Source organism: Ochlerotatus camptorhynchus, unplaced genomic scaffold (genome assembly GCF_037179485.1).
Source record: "Ochlerotatus camptorhynchus isolate MF236.1 unplaced genomic scaffold, CSIRO-AGI_Acam_v1.1 ptg000539l, whole genome shotgun sequence".
NCBI classification, from domain to species: Eukaryota; Metazoa; Arthropoda; class Insecta; order Diptera; family Culicidae; genus Ochlerotatus; species Ochlerotatus camptorhynchus.
In genome coordinates this window covers 1,656,123-1,682,238 of record NW_027041022.1, presented here as the reverse complement: position 1 = coordinate 1,682,238, position 26,116 = coordinate 1,656,123, and the positions used below count along the sequence as shown (strand labels likewise).

The 26,116-nt window shown below is 38.6% G+C and overlaps 2 protein-coding genes across 2 annotated transcripts in view; both read right to left on the bottom strand.

Annotated features, from left to right (window-relative positions):
• LOC135713158 (uncharacterized) overlaps window positions 1-26,116 on the bottom strand; it is a 459,682-nt gene that overhangs the window by 285,895 nt on the left and 147,671 nt on the right. The gene's annotated exons all lie outside the window — the stretch shown is intronic.
• LOC135713126 (probable cytochrome P450 6d4) lies at window positions 8,850-10,459 on the bottom strand. The gene is made up of 2 exons (XM_065236235.1): window positions 9,117-10,459; window positions 8,850-9,046 (listed from the first exon to the last, which is right to left on the bottom strand). Exons 1-2 carry the CDS (start codon window positions 10,423-10,425, stop codon window positions 8,883-8,885), a joined length of 1,473 nt encoding a protein of 490 aa, XP_065092307.1. The 5' UTR covers window positions 10,426-10,459; the 3' UTR covers window positions 8,850-8,882.

The window sequence follows — 26,116 nt, the reverse complement described above, 5'->3', positions numbered from 1 at the left end:
GGAAATGATCACTTCCGTGTAAGTCATCGTCAACCCGCCAGATAAACTGGATGGCTACATCCCAAGAGGCTATGGCCAGATCAATCACGGACTCTGATCACGGACCCCGGTGGTGGGATCGAACCGAGTCGGTCTGCCATCGTTCAGCACTGAACAACCCAACATGTCCAGTAGCTGATACAACCTCTCACCACGAACGTCAGTATTATGTGATCCCCAGGAGGGGTGATGCGCATTCAGATCGCCCACTATCACATAAGGGACAGGCAGCTGCGAGATGAGATCTTGCAGTTTGCCGATGACGTTCACTTCCTTGCCAACCCTATTCATCGGAGCCAACTGCTCTACCTTATGTGGTATATCTTCTCTAATAGCCAATCCAGTGCCGTGGATGTAAGGTGGGTGCCCATGGCTCTGTACAGCAATTCCATAGAAAAAAAAAATAGATTTTTGTTTCAACCTCTGTTAGGGTGATGTTTAGCCACTACTGAGCTAAATCAGCACCAGAAAAATTGGTAATTTTGTTCGATATCAAAAAAATATTAGATCCATTTTTTTTAATTTTGCCATAGAGACGGCCCTTTTTATGTTGAAGTGGTCAAAAAAAATCAACATTTCTCCTACTTTTTTCCAATCATAATTGTTGAACTACTGTTCTGATTTAACGAAAGGTCAAATGAAAGTCTATGAAATCAAGTCTATAAAAATATAGACTAAAATCGTGGTTTTACATTGAAAAACATTGATTCCAATCCGCTCAACTGGAGTTGCTCTTCTAGACATAGAAAAAGCATTCGACAGTGTTTGGAATGAAGGTTTGATTACTAAATTAAAAAATATTTAACTGACAGAACTCTGCAGGTAGCGGCGCCGGTGGTGTAGTGGTAAGCGTGATTACCTTTCACCCCAGCAGGCCTGGGTTCAATCCCAGTCGGCGCCGCCGGGATGTTCTGAGGCATAACATCTCTGATCACGCCTTCCTTCGGAAGGGAAGTAAAGCCGTTGGTCCCCGGTTCATAAGTTGATGAGTCGATAGGTAGGGTCCAGGTGTGGGAGCTGCCTTCCTGGCGTCGGTAGCATTGGTGCTCAGCACGGAAAACAAGATCGACGGAAAAAAACCAAAAAAAAAATTACTCTGCAGGTAAATTGTCAAAATTCCAAATCTGATCGACTACCTGTTAGAGCAGGAGTTCCTCAGGGTAGTATTCTTGGGCCTATATTGTATAACGTTTTCACTTTGGGCCTCCCTGATTTGCCACAAATCTTTGTTCGCTGATGACACAGGCATTTCCGCTAAAGGAAGAAGTCTTCGTGTTATTTGTAGCAGACTGTAGAAAAGTTTAGATATTTTCTCTTCTTTTTTACAAAAATGGAAGATTTCTCCCAACGCTTCCAAAACTCAACTCATAATATGTCCACATAAGCTTAGAGCTTCGTTTTTGAAACCTAGTAGTAGTCACATAGTCACTATGAACGGAGTTTCAATTTCCTGGTCAATCCAAGTGAAATATCTTGGATTAGTACTTGACCAAAAATTAACTCTTAAAGATCACATTGAGGGCATTCAAGCCAAATGTAACAAATATATAAAATTTTTGTATCCTCTTATAAACAGAAAATCCAAAGTTTGCCTGACTAATAAACTTCTTATATTTAAACAAGATTTTAGACCGGCCATGCTTTACGCTGTGCCAATATGGCCTAGTTGTTGCACTACCAGGAAAAAAGCACTTCAAAAGATTCAGAACAAAGTTCTGAAGATGATTTTGAAGTTGCCTGCCTAGTACAGTACTACCGAGGCACATAGGATTTTGAATGTTGAGACTTTAGAACAAATGTCCAACAAAATAATTAATAATTTCAGGCAAAAATCGTTGTAATGCTCAATTGCAACGATTAACTCTTTAGATTTAGAGTTTTAGTTTTAGTTTTAGATCTAGTTTTCAGCCGATGGCTGATGGAAACAACTCTTTTTTTAATATTTCTAGGCATTCAAAAAGTTGAAAAATGTAAAATTTTTAGGGACCTAGATGTGATCCTAGACTTGAAACTTACTTTTGTAGAACATTATAATACAATCATAACGAAAGCAAATTATATGTTGGGCTTCATTAAAAGGTTCAGCTATAATTTTCAAGGCCCATACATTATTAAATTATTATATATAAAATACGTAAGACCTATTATGGAATACTGTAACCTAGTTTGGAATCCGTACATTACCGTACACGAAGAACGCATAGAATCCGTCCAAATACAATTCCTTTTATATGCCCTTCGCAAATTGAATTGGACCGCATTTCCTCTTCCATCATATGCAGCACGCTGCATGCTCATAAACTTACAAACACTCAAAGAATCATCAGAAATACTTTCACAACTAAACTTCTACACCTCCTGTCGGCTTCTAAGAACACGGAAATTATTCTCAGTAAAATCACACAGAACAAATTACGCAAAAAATGGCCCCTTCAATCGAAGGATGTGACAGTATAATCTACACTGTGAATTCATTAGCATCACTATGTCTAAAGAAGAAACTAAAACCCGACTACTAAAACATAATAGAAATAATGCATAGGGTAGATGTACCAGTTATGGCTATACGTTCCTATTATGGTGTGTTCCAATTATGGCCTATGGAATTCCATAGGCCATAACTGGAACACACCATTATAGGAACGTATGGCCATAACTGGTACACCTACCCTAGTATGTAAGTAAAATTTTGTAACCATTGTATGTAGTCTACTTTGCTTGACGAAATAAATAAATAAATAAATAAATAAATAAACAATCAGCGATGATATGATTCGTGAGCGTTCACTCAGAGTGAGCGCTCAGGCGTCATAATATCGTTGATTGTGACCAGGGTTGCTTCCACTCACTTGCTATAAAAACATGATTTTCTGAATTTTGAAATCATTAGATATTATAATCATATTTTGTACTTGATAGATACAAGAAGAGGATGAAAGGCAAGTGGATGAAAGGGAATTTGTGACTATCTGAAAGCGAATTTGACTGCTTTTATGTGACAAACACTCCTTCTTCTTGTATCTAACAAGTACAACATATCATTACAACATCTAATGATTTCAAAATCCAGGAAATATTTTTTTATAGCAAGTGAAAACAAGTCTGGCTAGTTTTCAAAAATATGAAGTTGATTTACAAATTTTCTGAAACGGATCGATTTGAGAATTTAGAACTCTTTAGTAGTTTTGCCCATTGAAGTGTCAGTACTCTTACTGTTCTCCCAAGATAACCCTTTTTTGTTTCTCGTTTCAACTATCCCATTAATCGTCTGGTCACTTTTTGAGATCCATAGCACTTGTCTGCCACTGCAGTGCTTCTTCCACGTTCATTCACCGGTGCAATGGTGACGGAGATTAAAACGTCAATTCACTTACTTAATCCCAAATGAACTTAATCCCAAGTGTACTTAATCCCAAGCCCACGTCCAACCTGTTTAAAAATTGTAGTCCATATGAGGTGCTTACACTTATGCTATTTCACTAGCGCTAATGAGCTAGCTGCTAGCAAAAAATGCTCACTAGCATAATGCAAACAGGGTATCAGCGTTTAGCAGCATGAGATTTCAGGAGCAACTGAAATTCGTGCTAGTTGGCGAGTGCACTATCGCTAGCAAATCCACACAGTACCTCGAGTAAGCCGCAAGTATTCGGTCACCGTTCTACTAATTTAACTGACCCATTATAACCATTGTTTGTAGTCTTTGCTTGACGAAATGAATTGTAAATAGTCATAAGAAATATTGTTGTTGTATAAAGAATTATGGCTCCGCAAAGTTAGAAATTCTCACTCAGCTGCACGATAAGCATTTCCTCACTCAAGTTACTTTTCGGTGAGTTGTGAACCGTTCTCATTTTCATCTCTCCTTTTTCACCGATAATTCATTATTCTCTCTCATACATAATCCGAAAATATCTCTCTTCAAAAACCAACGAAAATACTTTTTCATCACCCATTTGGCTCTGAAAACTACCAAGAGCGAAAAAAAATACCACTTCAAATTGTTCGGTTCCAACCCAATGTGATGTAAACAGTTGAAGCTTGGGAATTCGCCGTATTTTTTGTTGTTCTTCCGCTGATTAAATGGTTGACGGAGTGTGACGTCATACTGTGTTATCCAATTAAACAGCGGCAGAACGAAAGGGACAACGATTTCACATAGCCTCACCTGTTTGCATTTCATTGGTTTCAACCAGTCCGGCAGATTTTTTTTATTTCCTTTTTATATCTTCTGTCAAATCATAAGGGTCATCCATAAATGACGATGCAATTTTTATACCAATTTTAGACCTTCCCCTCCACCTTCGTGGCATTTTTTCTATACCTTATGCATGGTCCGTTACAAATGTTGAAACCCCCTCTCCATCACTCCTCAGATTCTACGTAATTTATGGATGTGTCCTAAACAGTGCTATAAAATTTCGACAATACACGGTGATACTCAAAATTCTGCTTTGGTCACTCGTTTGATCTAACAGTCATCGTCAAGGCAAACCATGTCAATTGTCAGTAACATTTTTGTCAGTGACGAACATGTGCTGATTTGTTTATTAGCTAAGTTTGAAATGAAATTAAATGGCTTGAGCAAAACAATTACATGGAGCCATTAAAGTGAATAAGCATCTACGTTCTGAACCGCTTGGATAACAATAATGTGTTTCAGAACGCAAGAAATTACACTTTCAGTTACCAGGTGAATCTTTGTCATTGACGAAAAAATGAATGAGATTTTGACAAAGATTTTTTTGAGGATCAAGTCTATCATTGACTATGTGAAACACAATTTTGTCAATATCGCGCAAAAGTCTGTCAATGACAATGACAAATCTCAGCACTGGTCCTAACTGTTGTTTTGGTTCATAATTTCGGATCATTGTTTGCGTACGGAAAGTGAATTTTCAGGTGTATGAAAGAAGTGAAAAATCATTATCGGCATCAAGAATTCACTGAAAAAAAAAATAACGATTTATCTGCCGCTCATGCTCTCCGAAAAAATAAATCGCTGTTGCTTTTCGCGCGAAAACTGCTGTGAGCATATAATATTCTCTCGCTCCTCACATACTCATCTATTTGTCCTAGCAGGTGAAAAATGACGTTTCTCTTCTCAAGTAGGCGAAAATTTCGATCTCTGTAAGATTCACTAAAAAAAATTTCTTTGGGATTGCTGTATAATAAAGTCAAAACAAAATAATAACGTCACGGCAATTCCACACAGCAAAAATCGCATTATGAACTTCCATATTTCCGTGTAAATGTCTGCCAATGAAAAATCATGTAAATTAACATGCGAAACGTGTCATTCTACATAATTTAACATGTATCCCTGCATGATGCACTCGATCACCATGTAAGTTTACATTACTTTCAGGTTAGCTTACATCACAATAAATGTAAATATACATTATTGAAACAGTTACATACCAAAAGCTGTAAAATTACGTCAATTACGTACCATGTAAGGTAACGTCGCATGTAATTTTCATTATTTTTTAGTGTGAGCCATATCATCAGGCAAGAAACGAGAACTTCAGGGCAGTCCACACAAATTGTAGAAACTATGTAGGAGTTCCGAGCATTGATAGAAAATACCAAGGATTCCGTAGAAGTTTCATCGATAGACTGTGGTTATTATCCCAGTCTCTTCAGGAAAGCTTCGTGATTTTCAAGGCGATTGCATCAGGTTCAGCTGTTCCAACTTTGGTTTGAAGGTTCTAAGAACTTCATGGATATCTTAAGACATTCTGCAAAGTCATAACAAACTTCTGAGAACCTGAAGAAAATCTTAAAGAACTTTAAATAAGTTCCAGAGGGAGACTTCAGGGAAGCTCAGAATCCTATCTATCCAGAGATCTCAACAAATTCAAGGAAACCCAGAATTTCTAGTAAGTTAAAATAATTGTTAAGGTAAGTTTCGATAAATTGAGGGCAGCTTTTGAAAGAAGTAAGAAAAAACCCGGAATTTCAGGGGACCCTAGGAAACTCTTGAGAAGTTTAAAAACTTCAGATATATTTTGAAAAATTTGCAGAAGTAAAGGGTGTCCCACATCAAATTGCATCACGGAAAAAATGCTGTAGAAAATTACCTAGTTGACAGATCCTTTTCAAAATTTCATTCAATGAAAAATAACCCTTTAGTATGCTTTTGGCATATTTATTTCATTCAACTTCAATATCATAACCGTAAGCTCACACCTTACGCTAAACTCCACTCATTCGGTTCTGTACAAAATCTGGCTGCAGCTTCTTCTGTACGTAAACCCACTTTTTCTTCATGTCTTCTTCAGATTTGACCTCCTTGGGATGCTTCCGTAGTGCCTGCTTCATAATGGCCCAGTATTTTTCGATGGGCCTTAGTTCCGGTGCGTTGGGGGGTTCATATCCTTGGGTATGAAAGTGACCTCGTTGGCTTCGTACCACTCCAGGACAACATTTGAATAGTGGCACGAAGCTAGATCCAGCCAGAAGATCGTAGGGCCCTCGTGTTGCTTCATCAGAGGAAGCCGACGTTTCTGTAGACACTCCTTGGGGTAGATCTCCCCGGTTACAGCCCCGGTAGTCACGAACAGAGTTTCGTAGTAACGTATAATCAAACGACTCACCGTTGACTGCACGATTCCGGGTTGTTTTCCGATGTCCGATGAGAGAGTTGAGGATGTTCCAGGTGCTGCGCAAAATCAATTCACGACGTTGCTTGGCGGGTGACGCCATTTTTTTCAACTTTCGAAAAACTGACAGTGATAAATATACAGTGTAAACAATACACTCTAAGCTACTTCCATCCAAATTTTCAAGAGAAAATACCCAATGTATTTGTTTAAATATTTAAGGACGGTTCTTTAATAGAACTTTAGACAGTAACAGTAAATTATGGAGAATTGCGGAAACTTCAGAGTAACTTCAAGATCATCAGAGAAGACCATAGAACCTCAGGGCACTTCAATTATTTTCAAGGAAATTTCTATTACAAAAATTCAGAGGATCGCAGGGAGTTTTCCGAAATCTTAAAAAAAAGCCTCAAGATCTTCAGATTCATTCAACTCATTTTTCAGGGGTGTTTTGAGTACTTCAAGGAAGATCAAAGAACTTCAGAGCAGTTCCATTAAATAATTAAGAAGCTCCGAAAAATTATGGAATGTTCCAAGAATTTCAGGAATGTTCCAAACAATTTCAGAAAAATGGTGAGGTCGGAGAAGGCCTTTGAAAAGTGTTCGGAAAAACTCAAAAACTCAAATATTATGCGTGCATTTATTTGCCTATGTGTTTTGCCTTGTAAAATTCAACAGCGCAAACAACACCAAAGAATTTTCAGGTTGAAAAAAATCATATTTTTAAATATTGGCATTAATTATTTTTAAAATACTATTGTTTTGGAATCACATAATGAAAAACTAACACAACCAAGGGGTAAGTCACTCAGCACATTGTGCCGAAATTAGATTTGACACAGCTTGGGCACATCCATCGGCACACTTTCGGCATACCTTGGGCACATCTTCCGCATTGGATTGTTGTAATTAAAATGTGAGCACTACTGGACAACTGTCATTCAAGTTGTACACATCATTACGTGCTGTTTGACTGTATATTCAGGAACATCCTCAAATTTAATACACCATAGGAACTCAGATCAGCAGTTCACTTATAAAAATTATCTAAATACGAAATTTAGGTTCAACCCTTAATTCAAATACTGCTGCAAATCACACAAAACAAAATAAATAAGTCCATTCATCATCCTCTATGGTAAGTCTTCAACAATGCTCCCCACCGGCTCCAACTCTTTCCGGCCGCTGATAGACCAATGCTTTTCACATCACGAAAGGCTAGGTTTCTGGTCTGCCTTTGAGGGCATTATAGAAGACTAAAACACAGGACTTTTATCATCCTATGAACATAAAACACCAACACCAGCCACTTCCCGCGTCATCCTCAATCCGATTTATCCTTGCGATTTCAAACCAAAACATTAAAGGTGTCAGAAATACCGGGTTGCCGGGATGGGTATTTTACAAACATTCGCAGCTTGTTCTGTGACCAGCACAATCGGCGCACCTGCGGCACACTGACAAAAAAGATGACCTAAGATTGGTGTGCGGAGTGACCTACCCCTTGAACACAACATACATTTGCATGCTATCAATAGATATTTGAGCGATTTTTATGAGTTTCAAGGTGAAATGATTTTTTGGCGTTGAGTGTGCATGAGAATCTGGACGTTCAATGAATAAGATTTGAGTATGATTTTACAAACACTGCGTATGAATATAAAACAATTGCTGGAACGTTAGACAACTTACGAATACTTCTTGAGTTTTTAAGGAACTTCGTGAAGGAACGAAAACTTCAGTCAGGTTTAGAGGAGTTCATAGAAAATTATAAATTTTAAGGGGATTTCAGTGAACTTCAAAGAAGTTTAAAAAACTTCAGTATAGATCAAAAATCTTCAAGGTAGCTCAGTTTAGTTCAGGAAAATTATGGAAACTTTTAAAAAGTTTTGAGAAGTTCAGGGAAGTCTATTTTAGTACAGTTCGGAGATCTTATTGTGCTGAACGAAATTACCGTTCTTTACTTTGAAAGTCGAAGTCCAATGACCGAAACTCGGTCATTAAGCATCGTAGATTATGGGCTCCCCTTAAATGGATTTGTGTTGTAAAAATGTGTGAGTTGCCAGCTCTAAATTCACTGATGAAATTTCACTTCCCTTCCATTTTTGGATCGCCATAGTTCAATATTTGCAATGAGTATTCATTTATTCTTATATGCTGTTATCGCTTACTCTTTCACATGCAGAAAACTATCACATCGGTGTGCTGCGTACACTGTTGCTTAGCTGGGACCTACTTAATCTAATTATTTCGACTAGAAATCTTCAGCGATATTCCCCCCTTCGGCAAAAGAGGTACCGACGCGGGACTGAACACGATTTTTGGACTTTGTGTTGCTTCGAAACTGAACTTCGACAGGAGCAGAATCAATCCAATCTTGGAAACGAGCACACCCATTCTAAATGCTGATGAGTAAAAACAAAATAAAAATCAAATTAAGTAATTTGTTACACAACTGCTCATCACCGAGTTTACCTATGCAATTCCTGGGACCTTCCCCGAAGGGATAGTATGCTTTCTCATCATAGGCTGCCGTACCTTCATCAAACCTCTCCGGGTAGTAGCGGTCCGGTTCGGGGAAATACTTCTCATCCATGCTGTACGCAAACAGTGGTATCACCACCTGAGTCCCCTTCCGAATCGTTACATCCAACTCAGGCACCTTGTAGTCCACCGTACATTCGCGGTTCAAAATCGGAAGACCCGGATACTTTCGAAGCGTTTCCTTCACGCACATATCCAGGTACTGCATCTGCTTTAAAACGTCATATGTAATTTCCCCATTGGATTTCGCAAGCGTTTCGTCAATTTCCGTCTGCAACTTCTTCATCACATCCGAGTTCTGGCTCAATTCGTGCAATGTGAAGGTGATTGTCCCGGTAGAGGTTTCCGATCCGGCCACATAAAACAGAAACACGTTTGCAGCACACTGTTCAATGCTCATTTTATCTTGGCTTTCATCGCGACGAAGGTTAATCAACTGCTGAATAAAATCCTTCCTCGAAACACCGCTCTTTTCCCTATGCTCGATCTGCTTGGTCACTATCCCCGTTACGAATTCAATCACTTCCGGTTCAAGGGATGAAATTCCAGTGAACTTTAGCAACTCAGGACACACGAATACGGCAGAGGCACGAAAATTTGCAGATATTCTCTCACGCTGCGCTTGTCGCAAAACTCTGCTGAAGGCATCGTTTCGGTCTTCAATGCAATTAGCTTCGAATCCGAAAAATACCGTTGCTATAATCTCCAGCACAAATCGAGAAACGATGTCACGAATTTCCAGTACTTCTTTCTTTTCAGCAGCCGGCTCCAGATGCTTCTGCAGTTTGCTACCGACATCCAAAATCGTTGGCATCATGCCACGCAGCTGTCCACCGGTGAACAGCGGTGAAAGTTTGTTCCTCAGATTACGCCACCGTTTACCGGGAAGAGCAAACAGATTCGCCGAAAACGGGTCCCCTTGCTCGTTGCAGTACACTCCACGGTCGTGAAAATGGTTGAAATCCGTCGTCATGATCTGCTGAGCTAGGTGCGCGTCACGAATCAGTATGGCCGGTCGGAAGAACAGATAGATTCCGACCAGTTGGCCCTTCGTCTGCCAGTACAGCTGGTTGATGGCGATGCCGAAGGATTCCTGCTTCCTGACCACTGTTTTCAAATTTCCGAACGGAATGTGTGGTTTAACATTCGCCAGTCCATGGCGATCCCAGTACGAGTAGAAGTACTTCAGGGCTAATGTGACCGCGAGCGCCAAGAGAGCGAACGTGTAAATGAAAAGCATTTTCGATGTACCGCTCAGCACGGGATCATGTGGAATCAAGAGCTACTGTAATGAACTGAAACGCGAGACAGGCAGATAATGAGTTTATATAAGCTCATTCCTGGCTGGATGCGCGATATTCGAAGAGTAAACAAACGATAAGACTAGGTAGATACGTCTGACTGTGCCGCCACGCAAATTTCGTGATTCCTTGATTAATCAACTCTCAGTGTAGTTGACCAATTCCAAACAATACATTTGTGTTAGTGACCATACATGAAACAATCAGCAGAAATTGCTTCGTCACATAGAGGCACATGAAAATACTGGTTGGCGATTTGTGATGTCTCTTATTTTTAATGAATACTAAGAAAGCGGTTAAGTGGCACCAACACCGTTGCGTGTAGAGCTTGGCATCCAGCATCGCGGTCTAATAGATTGAAAGATACACGGGTTCCTATGTTCTACAAAGCAGAGAAGGAGTGTAAAATTGTGCTTTCTCATGGATTGGAATATTCAAGAAAGTCGTTCCAGGTTGCTCAGTATTTTGATGGAATAACGAAACAACCTGTTTTTCTTTACCTAGATCGATTATTTGGATGGCTTAATTGCGTTAGCTTTACGGAGCCGATGTTTCAATGTTCATTGAAGCAACCTGTTTGATTTGCCATTGAATCATAATCAAAATCGAAGACATATTGGATTCAAACTGAATGTAGGGGCTTTGACAGCTATAGAATACCCCTGGTTCACTCTTAGTGAGCGCTAACTAATCATAAAAACGCTGATTGGGACTCTCTGAAAGCGAAATTTGCATATTTTATGTGTCAAACACATGCCAGACAACCTCTCCTTGTAACGTACAAGTACAAAATACCGATACAACATCTAATGATTAATAATTCCGAAAAACAAGCAACTCTGCTCTCATGCACGATCCTTGTGATGGCAGTTGCCTACGATAAGACTTAATAGACTCTTATCTTAAGCTAAAAAAAAAAATGAGAACAGCGAAAGGAAAAGATGATTGATTTTTTTTCAGGTGTTGACAAACATATGATTTGGTTGTTAAGTTTTGATAACGTTGTCAATAATTGGTTTTTGTTTAGTTTCTTTGAGGTATGGAAAAAGTTCACATTTTCTGTTAACGACAAATGATAATAAAACTTGTTCAAGATTTCTGAAATGGTTAACTATGCTTTTGTGTGTTGTTCGTTGTTAACTTAACAATTCAGTATGCCTGGCAGTTTATCCTACCGCAAAAAAGTGGAATTTTCTTCCAATCACGATTCGTTGTTTTCACACTCCGTTTATATCACTCTCAGTTTTATCACAAAGCATGGTTCGTGTATAGGGGAAATGGATGTAATGCAGGCCTAAATGCCCTTAATTTGGGCCCATACATAAATTCAGTTTTCGACTACATTTTCAATAGTGACCAAACATATTCATTAGTACCGTCCCAATGACGCGTTAATCTAGATAAAATTAATAAATAGCAGATTTTCAACGATGGACCCAATTTTAGATCCATAGGCCAACATTAGATCCATTTTCACGATCCATTACCACGATTTTCAGAATTGCATAAATAATTTTAAAACTTGCATTTAACATCGGTTTTTTAACCAAATATATAAATAAACAAACAATGCATTATAAAGCATCATTTGCGAATGTATACAATGCACAGTAAAGCACTTTCAAAATATCGGTTTCTACATAGAAATAGTTTGAAATATACATAATAAATCAAAGGACCAATTTTAATGATTCATTTGGTATGCCTCTGGGAAATGTATTCGCACTTCCGGAGTGATTTGAGATTTGGGCGTAATTGCATTTGTAAACAAACACGTCAATCACCGATTTCTCGCGAATAAAAGCTCAATCTCGAAAAGTAATAACACTATGAGGTAGAGGAATGATTCCTCTATCATTTGGTATAGTTTGTTTGTGAGATTGAGCTTTTATTGAAGAGAAATCAGTAATTGACGTGTTTGTTTTCAAAAGCAATTACGCCCAAATCTCAAATCACTCCGGACTTCTTCTTTTTATCGTGTAAATCAATTAAAAGCAGCACATTTTACGATTTTGATATATCTACCATACAAGTGATGGCATTTTTTTTTTATTTCACTTTGTATATTGTTAAACGTCCTTATGCTGGATGCTTAAGATTATGATTGGATTTTGTTGATAGCTGCCAATACTTATAGTTAGTTAACATTTGAGCAATTTTCGCTCAAGCTGGCCCACTACTTTTTCAAGGTTCTAAAAAATTAGATGTTTAATTAATATAAGTTTTTCAAATTCTTGCGTAAAATCTTAATGTTCACAGTCGAAAGGGAAACTTCAAGTCACGAATGACCTAAAATGTGTATAATTTATTGATATTAAAAACTTTCGAAGTTATTTCTAGTGCAGCATTTTGACTTTCAATTTTTAGCCTTAAATATATAATCGCCCTCCCAACAAACAATCGCTTCTTAACGATTTTATTCAACTGCATGCTTAATAATACTTGTACTATATTTAATAAATTTTTAAGTTTTAATTCTGTTCAGGCTTTGTTTACACAAATGTGGAAAAATTATTCAACCACCACATTGAACTACTTGGTGTTGAAAAATATGTGTCGAGAAGCTTTTATTTGACTTACACAAGTTGTAACAGAGCCTATAAGATCAAATTATTAAGTATTCAGTGATTATTATACATTATCGCTTCGTTCAACAGCGATGGTATAGGTGTATAGACGCTTAATTCTCACGGGAAATAATGTTTAATTAGAAACTTTTATAAACACAAAATTGAACTTTAATAATTTCCCTTATTTTGCTAAACGAAATTTAATGAACGCAATCAAAAAGCATCAAAACATTTTTGTTTATCAGAAAAGCATTTACCAACCAATAATTTCAATTCACTAAACATAACTTGACGACTTGACTTGACTTGACAGTCTACATACCAAATTATAAACAGATTCATTCCCAATCTGATGAAATAAAAATTGAAATAAAAAAGTTTATTAATGACTAAATAATAGAATCATCACCTTTCAATTCTCTGATTCGTCTAGTTCCAAAAAAAAATCGGATGACAATATAAAAAAATTAAAACTAGTAGTCAATTTCAAGTAATTCATAAAAAAATACTGGCAGCAAACTCCCTGCCCGTATTGATACAATTCTAGACCAGCTAGGAAGAGCAAGATATTTTAGTTCTCTTGACTTTGCTTCTGCTTCTTCTTCTTCTTGTTTTCCTAAATCATCACATTCAAAATGTATTGGAAAAAAATATTGGTAGCATGTGTCGCCGTGCCAAAATCGTCCATGCTTCATAAATACCAAGTGGTATGGTGAGAAACACAACAGCAAATGTGACGTCACACTGTCTAGTTCACAAGAATTTCGTAGACAAAAAAATCACATTACCAGACCACGCTGTAAGATATTCCATCTCCCCTGTTTGTGTTTAATTTAATAATGTGCATTCATTTTAGTTGGAACGGTCGTGTGCCAAAAGAAGTCCTTTTTGTTTTATTTATTTATTTTCTGATAATTGTTTACCAGTGCATACATCCACTTTTCAAAGTTAATAAGTAAAACTTTATATATAAAGGGTGTCCACGATGAAATTGCCAAACACAAAATTGATTCGCAAAATTCGAGTTTTCATCCGATAGCCATCAAATTTTCAGGGATCGAGAAATAACTATTAAACCTCATTTTACCATTTAACTCGTATTTTATTTACAGTCCATACGCAAATGCCCGCACCTTGGCCTTAACCCCGGCCATAAGATTCTGCACAACCTGTGAATCAACCGTTTTTTGCATGTAAACCCATACCTTCTTCAGTTCCTCGACTGTCTTCACTACCTTAGGTCGTTTAAGAAGGTGCTGCTTCATAATCGCCCAGTACTTCTCGATGGGGCGGAGCTCCGGAGTGTTGGGAGGGTTGAACATTTTCGGCACGAAATTGACCTTATTGTCCGCATACCACTTCAGCACGTCCTTGGAGTAGTGGCATGAGGCCAAATCCGGCCAGAAGATTGTTGGGACGTTGTGGGCCTTCAGGAAAGGAAGCAGCCGCTTCTGGAGGCACTCTTTTATGTACACCTGTCCGTTCATCGTGTCCTGGGTCACGAAAGGTGCACTCCGCTTCCCGCACGTGCAGATGGCTTGCCAAACCAGGAATTTCTTCGCAAATTTGGACATCTTCTGAGTGCGGACATGCTCCGGAACGCTGAACTTATCCTTGGCCGTGAAAAACAGGTTGCCGGGGATCTGTTTGAAGTCGGCCTTCACATATGTTTCGTCGTCCATGATGCAGCATTCAACTTTCGTCAGCATGTTGAGGTACAACTTCCTGGCACGGGTTTTGGCGGACTTGTTCTGCTTCTCGTCGCGATTAGGGGCCTTTTGTACCTTGAACGTTCGAAGTCCAGCCTTAGTTTTGGCCTTCTGGACAAAACTTCGGCTTAGGTGCAGCTTCTTAGCCACATCCCTAACGGAGGCGTTCGGATTTCGGTTGAAGGCCCCAACTACGCGGTTGTGATTTTTGGTGTTGTACGGAATACTTTTTCCTTCACTTCTGGGCTTCCGATCGGTGGTCAACCGTTCCTCGAACCGCTTAATCACTCGCGACACCGTGGAATTCGCGATTCCCAACGTTTTAGCGATCCTTGTTCTCGTGATGAATGCGCAAGATTTTATCACGCATGAGCTGTTCTTTCGACTCCATTTCCGCGAGTTTTGATCACAGGACTTTAAAACTTGCAGGATGTAAATAATGCACTATGAACTAAATCCACCCAAATTTTCATTAAATTCTACCCAACGGTTAAAAAGTTAGAGCAATTTCATAGCGTGGCAATTTCATCGTGGACACCCTTTACTTGTTTTAGTAAACTTAAATTCATTGCTAAAGGCATTACATCTGGCAACGCATGTTCAATGATATTTTTGCGTTAGCTAGCAAAGTAGTGGAGTCAAAGTGTATTTCTTTGTATTGTATTCCGTTCACCTATAGGATTGAAAAGCAGGGTTTTTATTTATTTAATGTATTCGATTGCGTGAAATTGTGAAATGTTACGAAGAACACAAGTAAACAAATACTGGGAAAGTGTTTTAACCAGGAAACTATCACTGTAATAACTTAATTACTTGATTTAAATGTATGGATGACTACCCGAGGAAAGCTGTAGATCTAATTGTAATCAAAAGTTGCTTTTATGATGTAACTTATTTTGAATACTCCGGTTGATCTCATTTTGGTTGACTTAACGGTTAACACAGCAAAAATGAGAGCAACATTTTACACTGTTGAATCAAATTGAAAACTAATCCTGCTATCGATGAAATTAGTTTGACTACTGATTTTGTATTCAAAATATTTAACTGAATAACAACCTGGCGTAAATTGCCCCCGAGCAAATTCTGTTAGCAAAATGAAAGCAAATAGATTTTAAGGTTTGCTGTTTCTATCATAATGAAAACCTATTTTGATTTTAATTGTCATGAAATAAGTCTGATTACATATTGTGATTTCACTTTTTTTTAAATGAAAGCATCTTAACTTCAAGTTCTGCTGTTAACGTCTTGTTGAAAATAAAACTAACGATTTTTGTCTAATTGTTTTGTTGAACACATTTTAGATCATTTCTGACTAGTCCAGATGGGATTTGAACTTAAGTCTTTTACGTAAGAAGCATGGATGAAGCAGCCTTCACGAAACATAGACGGCGTTGAGCTTGAGTTTCAATTTCTTCAGTGCACGTTCATTGAACGCGCGTGTTACCTTTCGAACTCAGGTGTACTCTGCACATCGAACGTGATATTCCGTACCTGCACGCAAGTGTGAACATTGAGGCTTGCTATGTTGCAACAGTAAGGTAAAGCCGTTGGTCTCCGGTTCATGAGTTGATGGGTCGATAGGTAGGGTCCAGGTATGGGAGCTGCCTTCCTGGCGTCGGTAGCATTGGTGCTCAGCACGGAAAACAAGATCGACGGAAAACAAATCCAGTTACTCCTTTTCTAACAAAAATGAGGCTAGATCTCAAAGAATATGACTTCGACATTGAATATTTATCGAGTCGAATGGTCTACTTTCAGATACTCAATTTGGATTTCGGAGTGGCAAAGGAACGAGTGACTGTCTTGCATTGCTTTCAACTGAAATCCAACTGGCCTATGCGCAAAAACAGCAAATGGGTTCAGTTTTCATGAACATTAAGGGGACTTTTGATTCTGTTTGTATCGATGTCCTTTCGGATAAACTCCACGATAGTGGGCTTTCACCAATTATGAACAACTATTGAAGCAACCTGTTATCTGAGAAATACATGAGCTTTTTTCATGGTAGCTCGACAACTTCACGAATTAGTTACATGGGTCTCCCCCAGGGCTCATGTTTAAGCCCCCTTCTTTATAATTTTTATGTAAAAGACATTGATGGTTGTCTTGATGAAAATTGCTCGCTAAGGCAGCTTTTAGATGACGGCGTTGTGTCCGTTATAGGGCCAAGTGCACCGGAGCTGCAAGGATCATTGCAAGATACCTTAGACAATTTGTCTACTTGGGCTATGAAGCTGGGTATCGAATTCTCTCCGGAGAAAACTGAGTTGGTTGTTTTTTTTCTAGGAAGCATCATACTGCACAGTTTCAGCTGCAACTAAAGGGTAGAACAATCACTCAAAGTATATCTTTCAAGTATTTAGGTGTCTGCTTCGATTCCAAAAGCACATGGGGAAAACATATTGCGTATGTGAAACAAAAATGGCAACAAAGAATCAATTTCAGCAAAAACACACATCCTGAAGCTGCAACGGGTTCAATACCGTTGCCTTCGTATTGCGCTAGGCTGTATGCACTCTACTCATACGATGAGCCTCAAAGTACTCGCGGGTGTTCTCCCACTGACAGATCATTTCGCAGAACTGTCCTTCCGGTTTCTTATCCGTTGTGAAGAAATGAACCCATTGGTAATAGAAAACTTTGAGAAGCTGCTTGACAGAAATCCTCAAACAAGATTCATGAGTCTCTATTACGAGTACATGACGCTGGAGATTGGCCCTTCTTTGTACAATTTGAATCGTGTTTGCCTCCAAGACTTTTATAGTACTGTAAACTGTAAATTTTGATCTGACCATGTTTCAAGAAATCCGTGGAATACCAGATCACCTTAATTTTTGCAAACAAGTACCACCATGTCAGTAAAAATAAGATTTTTTCCACAGATGGGTCAACTATAAACGCTTCCACTGGATTTGGAGCATTCAACGCCTCTTATCAACTGCATAAACCCTGTTCCGTATATGTTGCGGAACTAGCAGCCATATTCTACGCAGTAGAGCAAATTGCCTCACTACCTTATGACCATTATTTCACTTCTACGGATAGTCCTAGCTCATTGGACGTTATTCGTTCAATGAAGCCGATGAAGCATTCCTCGTATTTCCTGACCGAAATCCGAGCCAAATTGAGTACTTTATCTAACTGCTCCTATATTGTCGTCTCTTTAGTCGTCATTCAGTGCGGACGCGTTTTCAATTTGCTCGTAGCCACGTGCGTTTTCGTGGTATAGCACATTCTGTTTTTTTGCGTGCTCTTCGGTTTTTTTTTATTCTTGTGTGTTATTTTTGTCAAAATGAACTGCGAAATTTGTTCACTGGAAACTACCGTCGATACGCAATTGTGGAGCTGCATCGGGTGTGCGCGCTCATTTCATGCTGCCTGCGTGGGAGTCTCAGTTCAACGTGGTTCTCTACGGAAAAGGGACAAAAAGATTGATGTTCAATCCTACGTGCTACCGTGCTGCAGTTCTTGCCAAGTGCTCGTCACGTTGGAATTTGATCTTAGATTGCTAATTGATCAGCATAAGGCCTTCGAAAAACAACTGGATACCAACACGCAAGTTTTGCATCGACTTGCAAGCCAGAACGAAAAATCTGATTCAATTCTCGAAGCGATCGCAGTCCTGGAAAGTTCACTGTCCACCATAATAGAATCGGTGTCAACTGTAAATAACAACACAACGTCGAAAGTAAAAAATGCGGTGTCGACATTGTCGCGCGGTCTTGAAGTCAGCTCTTTAAACAAATCCGATGAGGTCGCTGGCATTAAAAACCACCTGACCTCATTATTCAATATATCCATGGAGACGACGAGAAACCGTATCGAGGACTATGTTCGTGATCTTACGGGGGATTTGTCACGTGAGCTGACGAAAATATGCGATGAAGTCACAAATTTGAGCAGTCTAACCATGGACATGGCTGCTCAATGCACTGAACGGTGTTCTACATCAAATGTGTTGACTGGAGAGCAATGTCTTACGGACGCAGTTGGTGGGGACATTTTAAATGAAATTAAATGCCTTGCCTCTGTAATTAATACTATGGACGCACGTTTGCCGTCCCCGCCCAGCCTAATGGGCGAATTGAACAACAAAAACAACCGAAATAACAATGATGCCGCCGACTCCGGTTGGAGGGTTTTGGGTGACAGGAAGGTGTGGAAAGCTGATTGGACGGAGTACGATGCTCGAAAATCGCGACATCTGAGCCAGCAAAAATTGGCTGCAAAGGCTAGTAAGCGGAGGAAGCAGAAAAGGGCCTACCAAAAAATGTTCAACAAAAACAACAACTCACACAATCGTAGCAGAAACAACAACAGCAACAACAAAATCAACCACAACAACTACAACAGAAACAACGTCGACTACAACTGCAACACCAATCACGCCAACTACAATAGAGACATCTCCAATAACTATAACAACTACAACAATAACTGCAACAATAACAACATCAGCGCTCAGGGTAATCACATAGTAAGCAGAAAAAATGGCAACCACTTGCTTCCGCCTGACAGAGTACTTCTTGCGGCAGTGAAAGATCAGTTTTCGCGACCGCCGGTTAACTATCGGCCTACAATTCAATTTCGAAGGGGAGAGATATTGAACCCGTACCCGACGAGTGCTGAATTTCCACCTTCTATAACAGCACATCCAACCAACCGGTCAACTTCAGCTTCATCGTATGAGGCGTGCTCATGCAGGCACTCGTGTTTTCAACACAATTGACGCACCCTTTGGAGGAAGAAAATGTGTTTCTGCTTAATCTGATGCTCTCTTCAGAAGAAGTCTGTGACGTACCGGATGCGGCTGAGAATGAAATTGACGAGGATCACGATGTTTCGCAGGAGATGAACCTGACGCACTTTTCTGAGGCAGACTGTGACGAACCGGATGTGACTTTTAATGAATCCGATATTTTTAATAATATTCTAAGCTCTGACGAACAAACAAAAATTTCATCTGAAACACATTCTACGGAAATTGTGGTATATTGTCAGAATTTTAATCGTATGAAAAGCGCAACAAAAATGAATGAAATTTATAAAAATATACTGAGTTCCTCTTTTTCAGTTATTTTGGGCACTGAAACTAGTTGGAACGAGAACATTAAAAGTGAGGAAACTTTTGGAAATGATTATAATGTTTTCAGAGATGATCGTGACTTACTCGAAACCCAAAGAATGTCAGGTGGTGGAGTTCTTATTGCTATTTCTTCAAAATTTATTTCAGAACTTATTGTTTCATCGAAAGTAAAAGAATTTGAGCATGTGTGGGTAAAGACAAATATAGCTGGTGAAACTCATATTTTTACCACAGTCTATTTTCCCCCAGATTACGCTTGTAAGTCCTTGTATGAAAAGTTTTTCCAAATAGCTGAAGAAATCGTATTTCAATTTCCCCCTGAATTCAAAATTCATATTTATGGAGATTTCAATCAACGCAATGCTGATTTTATTCCTGATTCAGATAATGAGAGTTTTCTTCTCCCAGTCATTGGGGAAAACGAAACATTACAATTTATTTTTGAAAAAATGGCGTCTTTAGGATTAAACCAAATAAACCATGTAAGAAATCAACAGAATTGTTTCCTAGATTTCTTGTTAACGAATATACATGAAGATTTCTGTGTAAGTAAATCTATTTCTCCTTTATGGAAGAATGAAGCATTTCACACAGCAATCGAGTATTCCATATTTGTTCATGAGAGTCAACACCCCAACGACAGTGAGTATGAAAATGTGTTCGACTACAAAAATGCTAATTATGATAATATTAAAACTAAATTCAATGGACTAAATTGGAAAACCATTTTGAAGGATCAGGTAAATGTTGAATGTGCCGTGTAGGTTTTTATAAAATTCTGTTTGACGTAATTCACGAGGAAATTCCATTAAAAAGGAGACGACGCAATTATTCCTCCAAATATCCGGTTTGGTTCACTAATCATATCATTAACTTGAAAAATCGTAAACAAAAAGCTCACAAATTATACAGAAAACATAAAAATCGTGATAATCTCGAAAAGTATTTAAGGATTTGTGATCAACTCAATGATGCAATTTCTTTGGCACTTTCTGAGTTTAACATAAAAACTGAGAATGAAATTAAATCATGTCCAAGAAACTTCTTCAATTACGTCAAAACTAAAATGAAATCGTGCAGTTTTCCATCAAAAATGACATTGGATGAAAAGGAAGGTAATAATTCTGATGATATATGTAATCTTTTCGCCACTTTTTTTCAAGAAACATACACGAAATTTTCAGATAATGATCGTGATTATGAATATTTTTCTTATTTTCCTGACTTTTCAACTACTGTTGGCGTTAATAACATTTCGCGTCATGATATTTGGAATGGCCTACGAGATTTGGACGCCACTAAAGGTTCAGGACCAGATGGAATCCCACCTACTTTTATGAAAAACTTAGCAACTGAACTCACAACCCCTTTATTCTGGCTGTTTAATATGTCGCTTGAATCCGGTATATTCCCGAAGGTATGGAAAAAATCTTACTTAATACCCATATATAAATCAGGTAAAAAATCCGATATTCGAAATTATCGTGGGATTGCTATCATTTCGTGCATTCCAAAACTCTTCGAATCAATTATAAATAAAAACATTTTTGGCCAAATAAAACAAAGAATAACTAGTGCACAACACGGATTTTTTAAAGGCCGTTCAACCACCACAAACCTTTTGGAATTTGTGGACTTTGTATTAAATGCAATGGACAGAGGTAACCAAGTAGAAGCTCTATATACAGACTTCAGCAAAGCGTTTGACAGAATTGATATCCAAATGCTGATTTTTAAATTAGAAAAAATGGGAATTGAGATGGAGCTCATCACCTGGATTAGATCGTATTTAGTTGATCGCCAGCAAATTGTAAGATTCAACGAAAAAACATCTAAGCCAATTCATGTCACGTCAGGGGTTCCCCAGGGATCGCACCTAGGTCCTCTTCTTTTTATTTTGTACATTAATGACGTCTCTCTTATTTTAAAAAATATCAAGGTACTTATATACGCTGATGACATGAAGCTATTTTTAGAAATAGGAAGCGATAACGATATGAATGTGTTTCAGAATGAAATAAATGTTTTTTACAGATGGTGTAGTAAAAGTTTATTGAAACTAAATATCAAAAAATGTAATCTTATAACGTACAGTAGAAAACTAAACAAACAAAATCTTTGTATTACATTAGGTAATGAAAATGTTCAAAAATGTGAAAATGTAAGAGATTTAGGTGTTATTCTAGATTCTAAGTTGACATTTGTGGACCATTATAACACAATAATACATAGAGCAGGCAATATGCTTAATTTTATAAAACGTTTCGGTCTCCACTTTAAAGATCCTTATACAATTAAATCCCTTTACGATGCTTATGTGAGGTCAATTTTAGAATATTGTAGCGTTGTTTGGTCACCCTATATGAAAAAGCATGAAGAACGAATAGAGTCAATCCAAAAGCAATTTTTATTATATGCATTACGTAAGTTAGGTTGGACGGCTTTTCCTCTCCCGTCATATGAAGCACGTTGCTTGCTGATCAGCATTCAAACATTGAAAGAACGTCGGGATTACGCAAAGATTTCTTTATTAAACAATATCATTTCGCAACGCATTGACTCAGCTGATCTATTGTCAAGGTTAAATTTGTATGCACCTTCCCGACAATTACGCAATCGACAGTTGTTCGCAGTAGATCGCCATCGGACCAATTACGCTAAATTTGGACCGGTAAATCAGATGATGACTGTTTATAATCATCATTGTGAAATGATTGACCGAAATATGCCCTCAACAGAATTAAAAATATATTTCAGAACCCTGCGAAGTCATAGAACTTAAGTCTTAATGTTAATATGTAGTCTACGATTTGATTGATTGACGAATAAATAAATAAATACATTAAATAAAAATGATTTTGTATTAAAAAAAATTGATTGTATTTTCACTTTTACCCCTTTCTCCCCTATAAAGTGTACCCCGTATTCCCCTAATATCTCATGAACTGTTGTTTTAAGACATAGTATTCTAAAACCATGCATAAAGTGCTTATGTTTTACGAAAAATAGAGCTGTGAAAAAACATTTCCTCCAAAAAGTAGGGGAAAATGGGGTAAAACGGTCCAAAACACATACCTACAAGGCTCTCCGGTCTATGGGACCATGGGCAATCGATTTCCCAGACGATTTCCATTCGGAAAAGTTGTTTTTCAGGGCCGGAATTCAGCGTGCTGTTGAGATATTGAATTTTGGGTAATTGTGTTGCTAGATCCGAGTTATCTGCATCCCTTAGGGTCCGGGGAAAACAACCTATGCGGCCCGTTAAAGACATCTTGGCGAGCCGAGATCTTGACTATTGCAATTTAATTTATTTGTTTTTAAAACGGATAGATCTGAGGATTTAGTAGTTAGTGTCATCTTGTGTTCTCCCAAGTTGTTAGCTGCCCATCGGTGTATCCCCATGTTTGTCTTTTTCATCACTTTGTCGCTTAGTTCGAGATCAAGAGCACATCGCCTTGTGTTCTCAATCCCTACCTTGCCATCCATTTGTAACAATTTGTTACCCCTAACCTCGATATAGCCGCGAGTAATCGGCCCCCGCTTTACTAACGTTAGTTTTAAGTAATTTTGTAATCTAAACAATTAATATCGGCTCCGCAAAGCTACGACAAATGAGCCTGGAAAAATAAACGCATTATATAAAAAAAAAAAAGAATATTTACCAGGAAAAGTAGGAGCAGATGCTCTATCCCAAATATCGACAAAATCTTAGTACCGCAACTCTTTGATACTTGTGGTCAATACTCTTTCAATGAACAATTAACAAAGACTAAATAATGACAACAGACAATTAGAAGAACCCAGAGGCGTCCGCTGGTTTTGGTATTTTCTAGAGGTTGACAAAATAGCTCATCTGGCTGAGCGGATCAGACCCGTCCAGCTGATTAAAGGGAGTCGATTATTTTGAACAGCTCTTCACACGCGATGATATGATCGACATCGTGTTACACGATGTTACGCCTTTTCTCTAGCCATGTAATCCAGTCAACCTACAGATTTTATTTCTGATGTTAATTCTTCAGCAGATTTGCTCTCACTATTCTTGGCTTCAGCTCCAGATCAATACATCATCTCAGATCTGGAGATGGGCTCCCAAGCTGTTCTTTAGACCCGATTCATTCAAGTCAGCTGATGACTCGTGGTTCGTTTTTTGGAACCGCAGCTCATCAGCTCACTGATATCATAAGTCTAATAGTGTATTCAGATCTGAGCGTGCATTAGCAGAGCAGAGCAGAATTTGTGTTGGAATGAGAGAGACAACTAGTACTTCTATCCCTCTCGTACATTCGCTAAATCTCGCCCCGCGCGTGGAATATCGCTCAGGACGGAATCTACCTTGTGCCGAGAATAGTGGGAGCAATTGTGCTGCATAAATTGCTCCCACTATTCTCGGCTTCAGCTCAGATCTAGAGATGGACTCCCGAGGTGTTCTATAGACCCAACTCACTAAAGTCAGCTGATGACCAGCGGTTCATTTTTAGGAACCGCAGCTCATCAGCTCACTGATATCATAACACTAATGGTGTATTCAGATCAGAGCGTGCATTATGTGGACCCTACACGATTGCTTGTTTTGACAATAATCGTATTGTCAATACATTCTATATTGACGTCAATGTATCGAGATTGACAATATTTCTGGATTCACATCATCAATATTATTGTCAATAATTCCCCTTCGCGTCAATATATTGATGCGTGTGGGGTTTGCTTTAGCGAAGAGGAGCTCTCTCTCTCTCTCTCTCTCTCTCTCTCTCTATTCTCGGCTTTAGCTCTAGATCATCAGCTCAGATCCGGATCCGGAGCTGAATCGTAAAGAATCGAGAGAGAAAAAGATCCAAAGAACTGGACGGGTCCGACAGCTGTCATCTCACTGAATCATTCGAGCCGATGATTCGGATCCGGAGATGAGCTGCTAAACTGGAGAGCTGCATTTAGCTTTTCGGTTATTTGCTTTTGTGCGGATCTTCCACTCCCCCAGAGAATGATGGGAGGAGAGGTGAGAGCACACATGCTGGAGAAATAAGAGCTGGGTACGTAAATACATTGGATAATACCAGTAGAAATTTAACATCGTGTAACACATGTACATATGTCTCTCTCTCTCTCTCCCATACAACCGCTTGGAAGTTTGCTTTACCGGTTGATGCTATCGATCAGTATGCACATGTTGAATTACACGTGCATCTTGGTTTACGCTGTGACTGTTCAATGCGTGCTTTTTTGAAAAATTCCGCTATAAGTCTCGGATTGAATGGTTTAGATTTGTGATAAAAATGTCCTGATGAGCTGCGGTTCCTAAAAGAATGAACCGCGGGTCATCAGCTCACTTGAGTGAATCGGGTCTTAAGAACAGCTCGGGAGCGGATCTCCCATCTCTAGTATATTCAACGAATTTCATAGCGCCTCTCGAATGCTTCAAGCTCCTTGTTCCGTATATGTTGCTGAGCTTGCGGCAATACATTATACACTAGAAAGTATTGCCTCACTTGCACCAGATCATTATTTAATTTTTACGGATAGTCTCAGTTCTGTCGAGGCTATTCGAAAATACGAGAGCTTCTAAGTGCGTTATCTTTAAGATCTTTTGTCATCACCTTTGCATGAGTCCCATCTCATGGCTCGATTCCGGGCAATGAGAAGGCGGACTCACTTGCTAAGGTGGGCGCTATGGATGGCGATATTTACGACCGACAAATCGCCTACGATGAATTTTTCTTCATTTATCGTCAAAAGTCACTCGCCATATGGCAAAACAAATGGAGTGAAGGGAGTTTGGGACGATGGCCATACTCGATCATCCCTAAGGTGTTGAAGAGTCCTTGGTTCAAGGGGTTGGAGGTGGGTAGAGACTTCATACGTTTGATGTCTCGCCTCATGTGAAACTCATATATGTTTACTTTAAGAATATTAACCTTAGATTGTAAGTTTGATTAACCTTGTGTTTAGTTTGTATTTTGTACGTGTGGATTTTTTTTAAATATTTGTTTTCAAGATGAATAGATATAAGTTCACGTTTTAGGATTAATTAAATATTGTATCGTAAATCACAATTCAATCCTCCTACTCCCTTTTTCTCATCCAAAATATTGTAAATCTCCACTAACCTCGAGACAACCGCGAGTATTCGGTGCAGTTCCTTTAACTTTAAATATAAGTCAGTAATAATGTATAACGCAAATGATAACTCGGCTCTGTAGAGTTTATTCGATTGAGCCTGTACAAATAAAGTAATTATTTAAAAAAAATTATAAGAACCCAA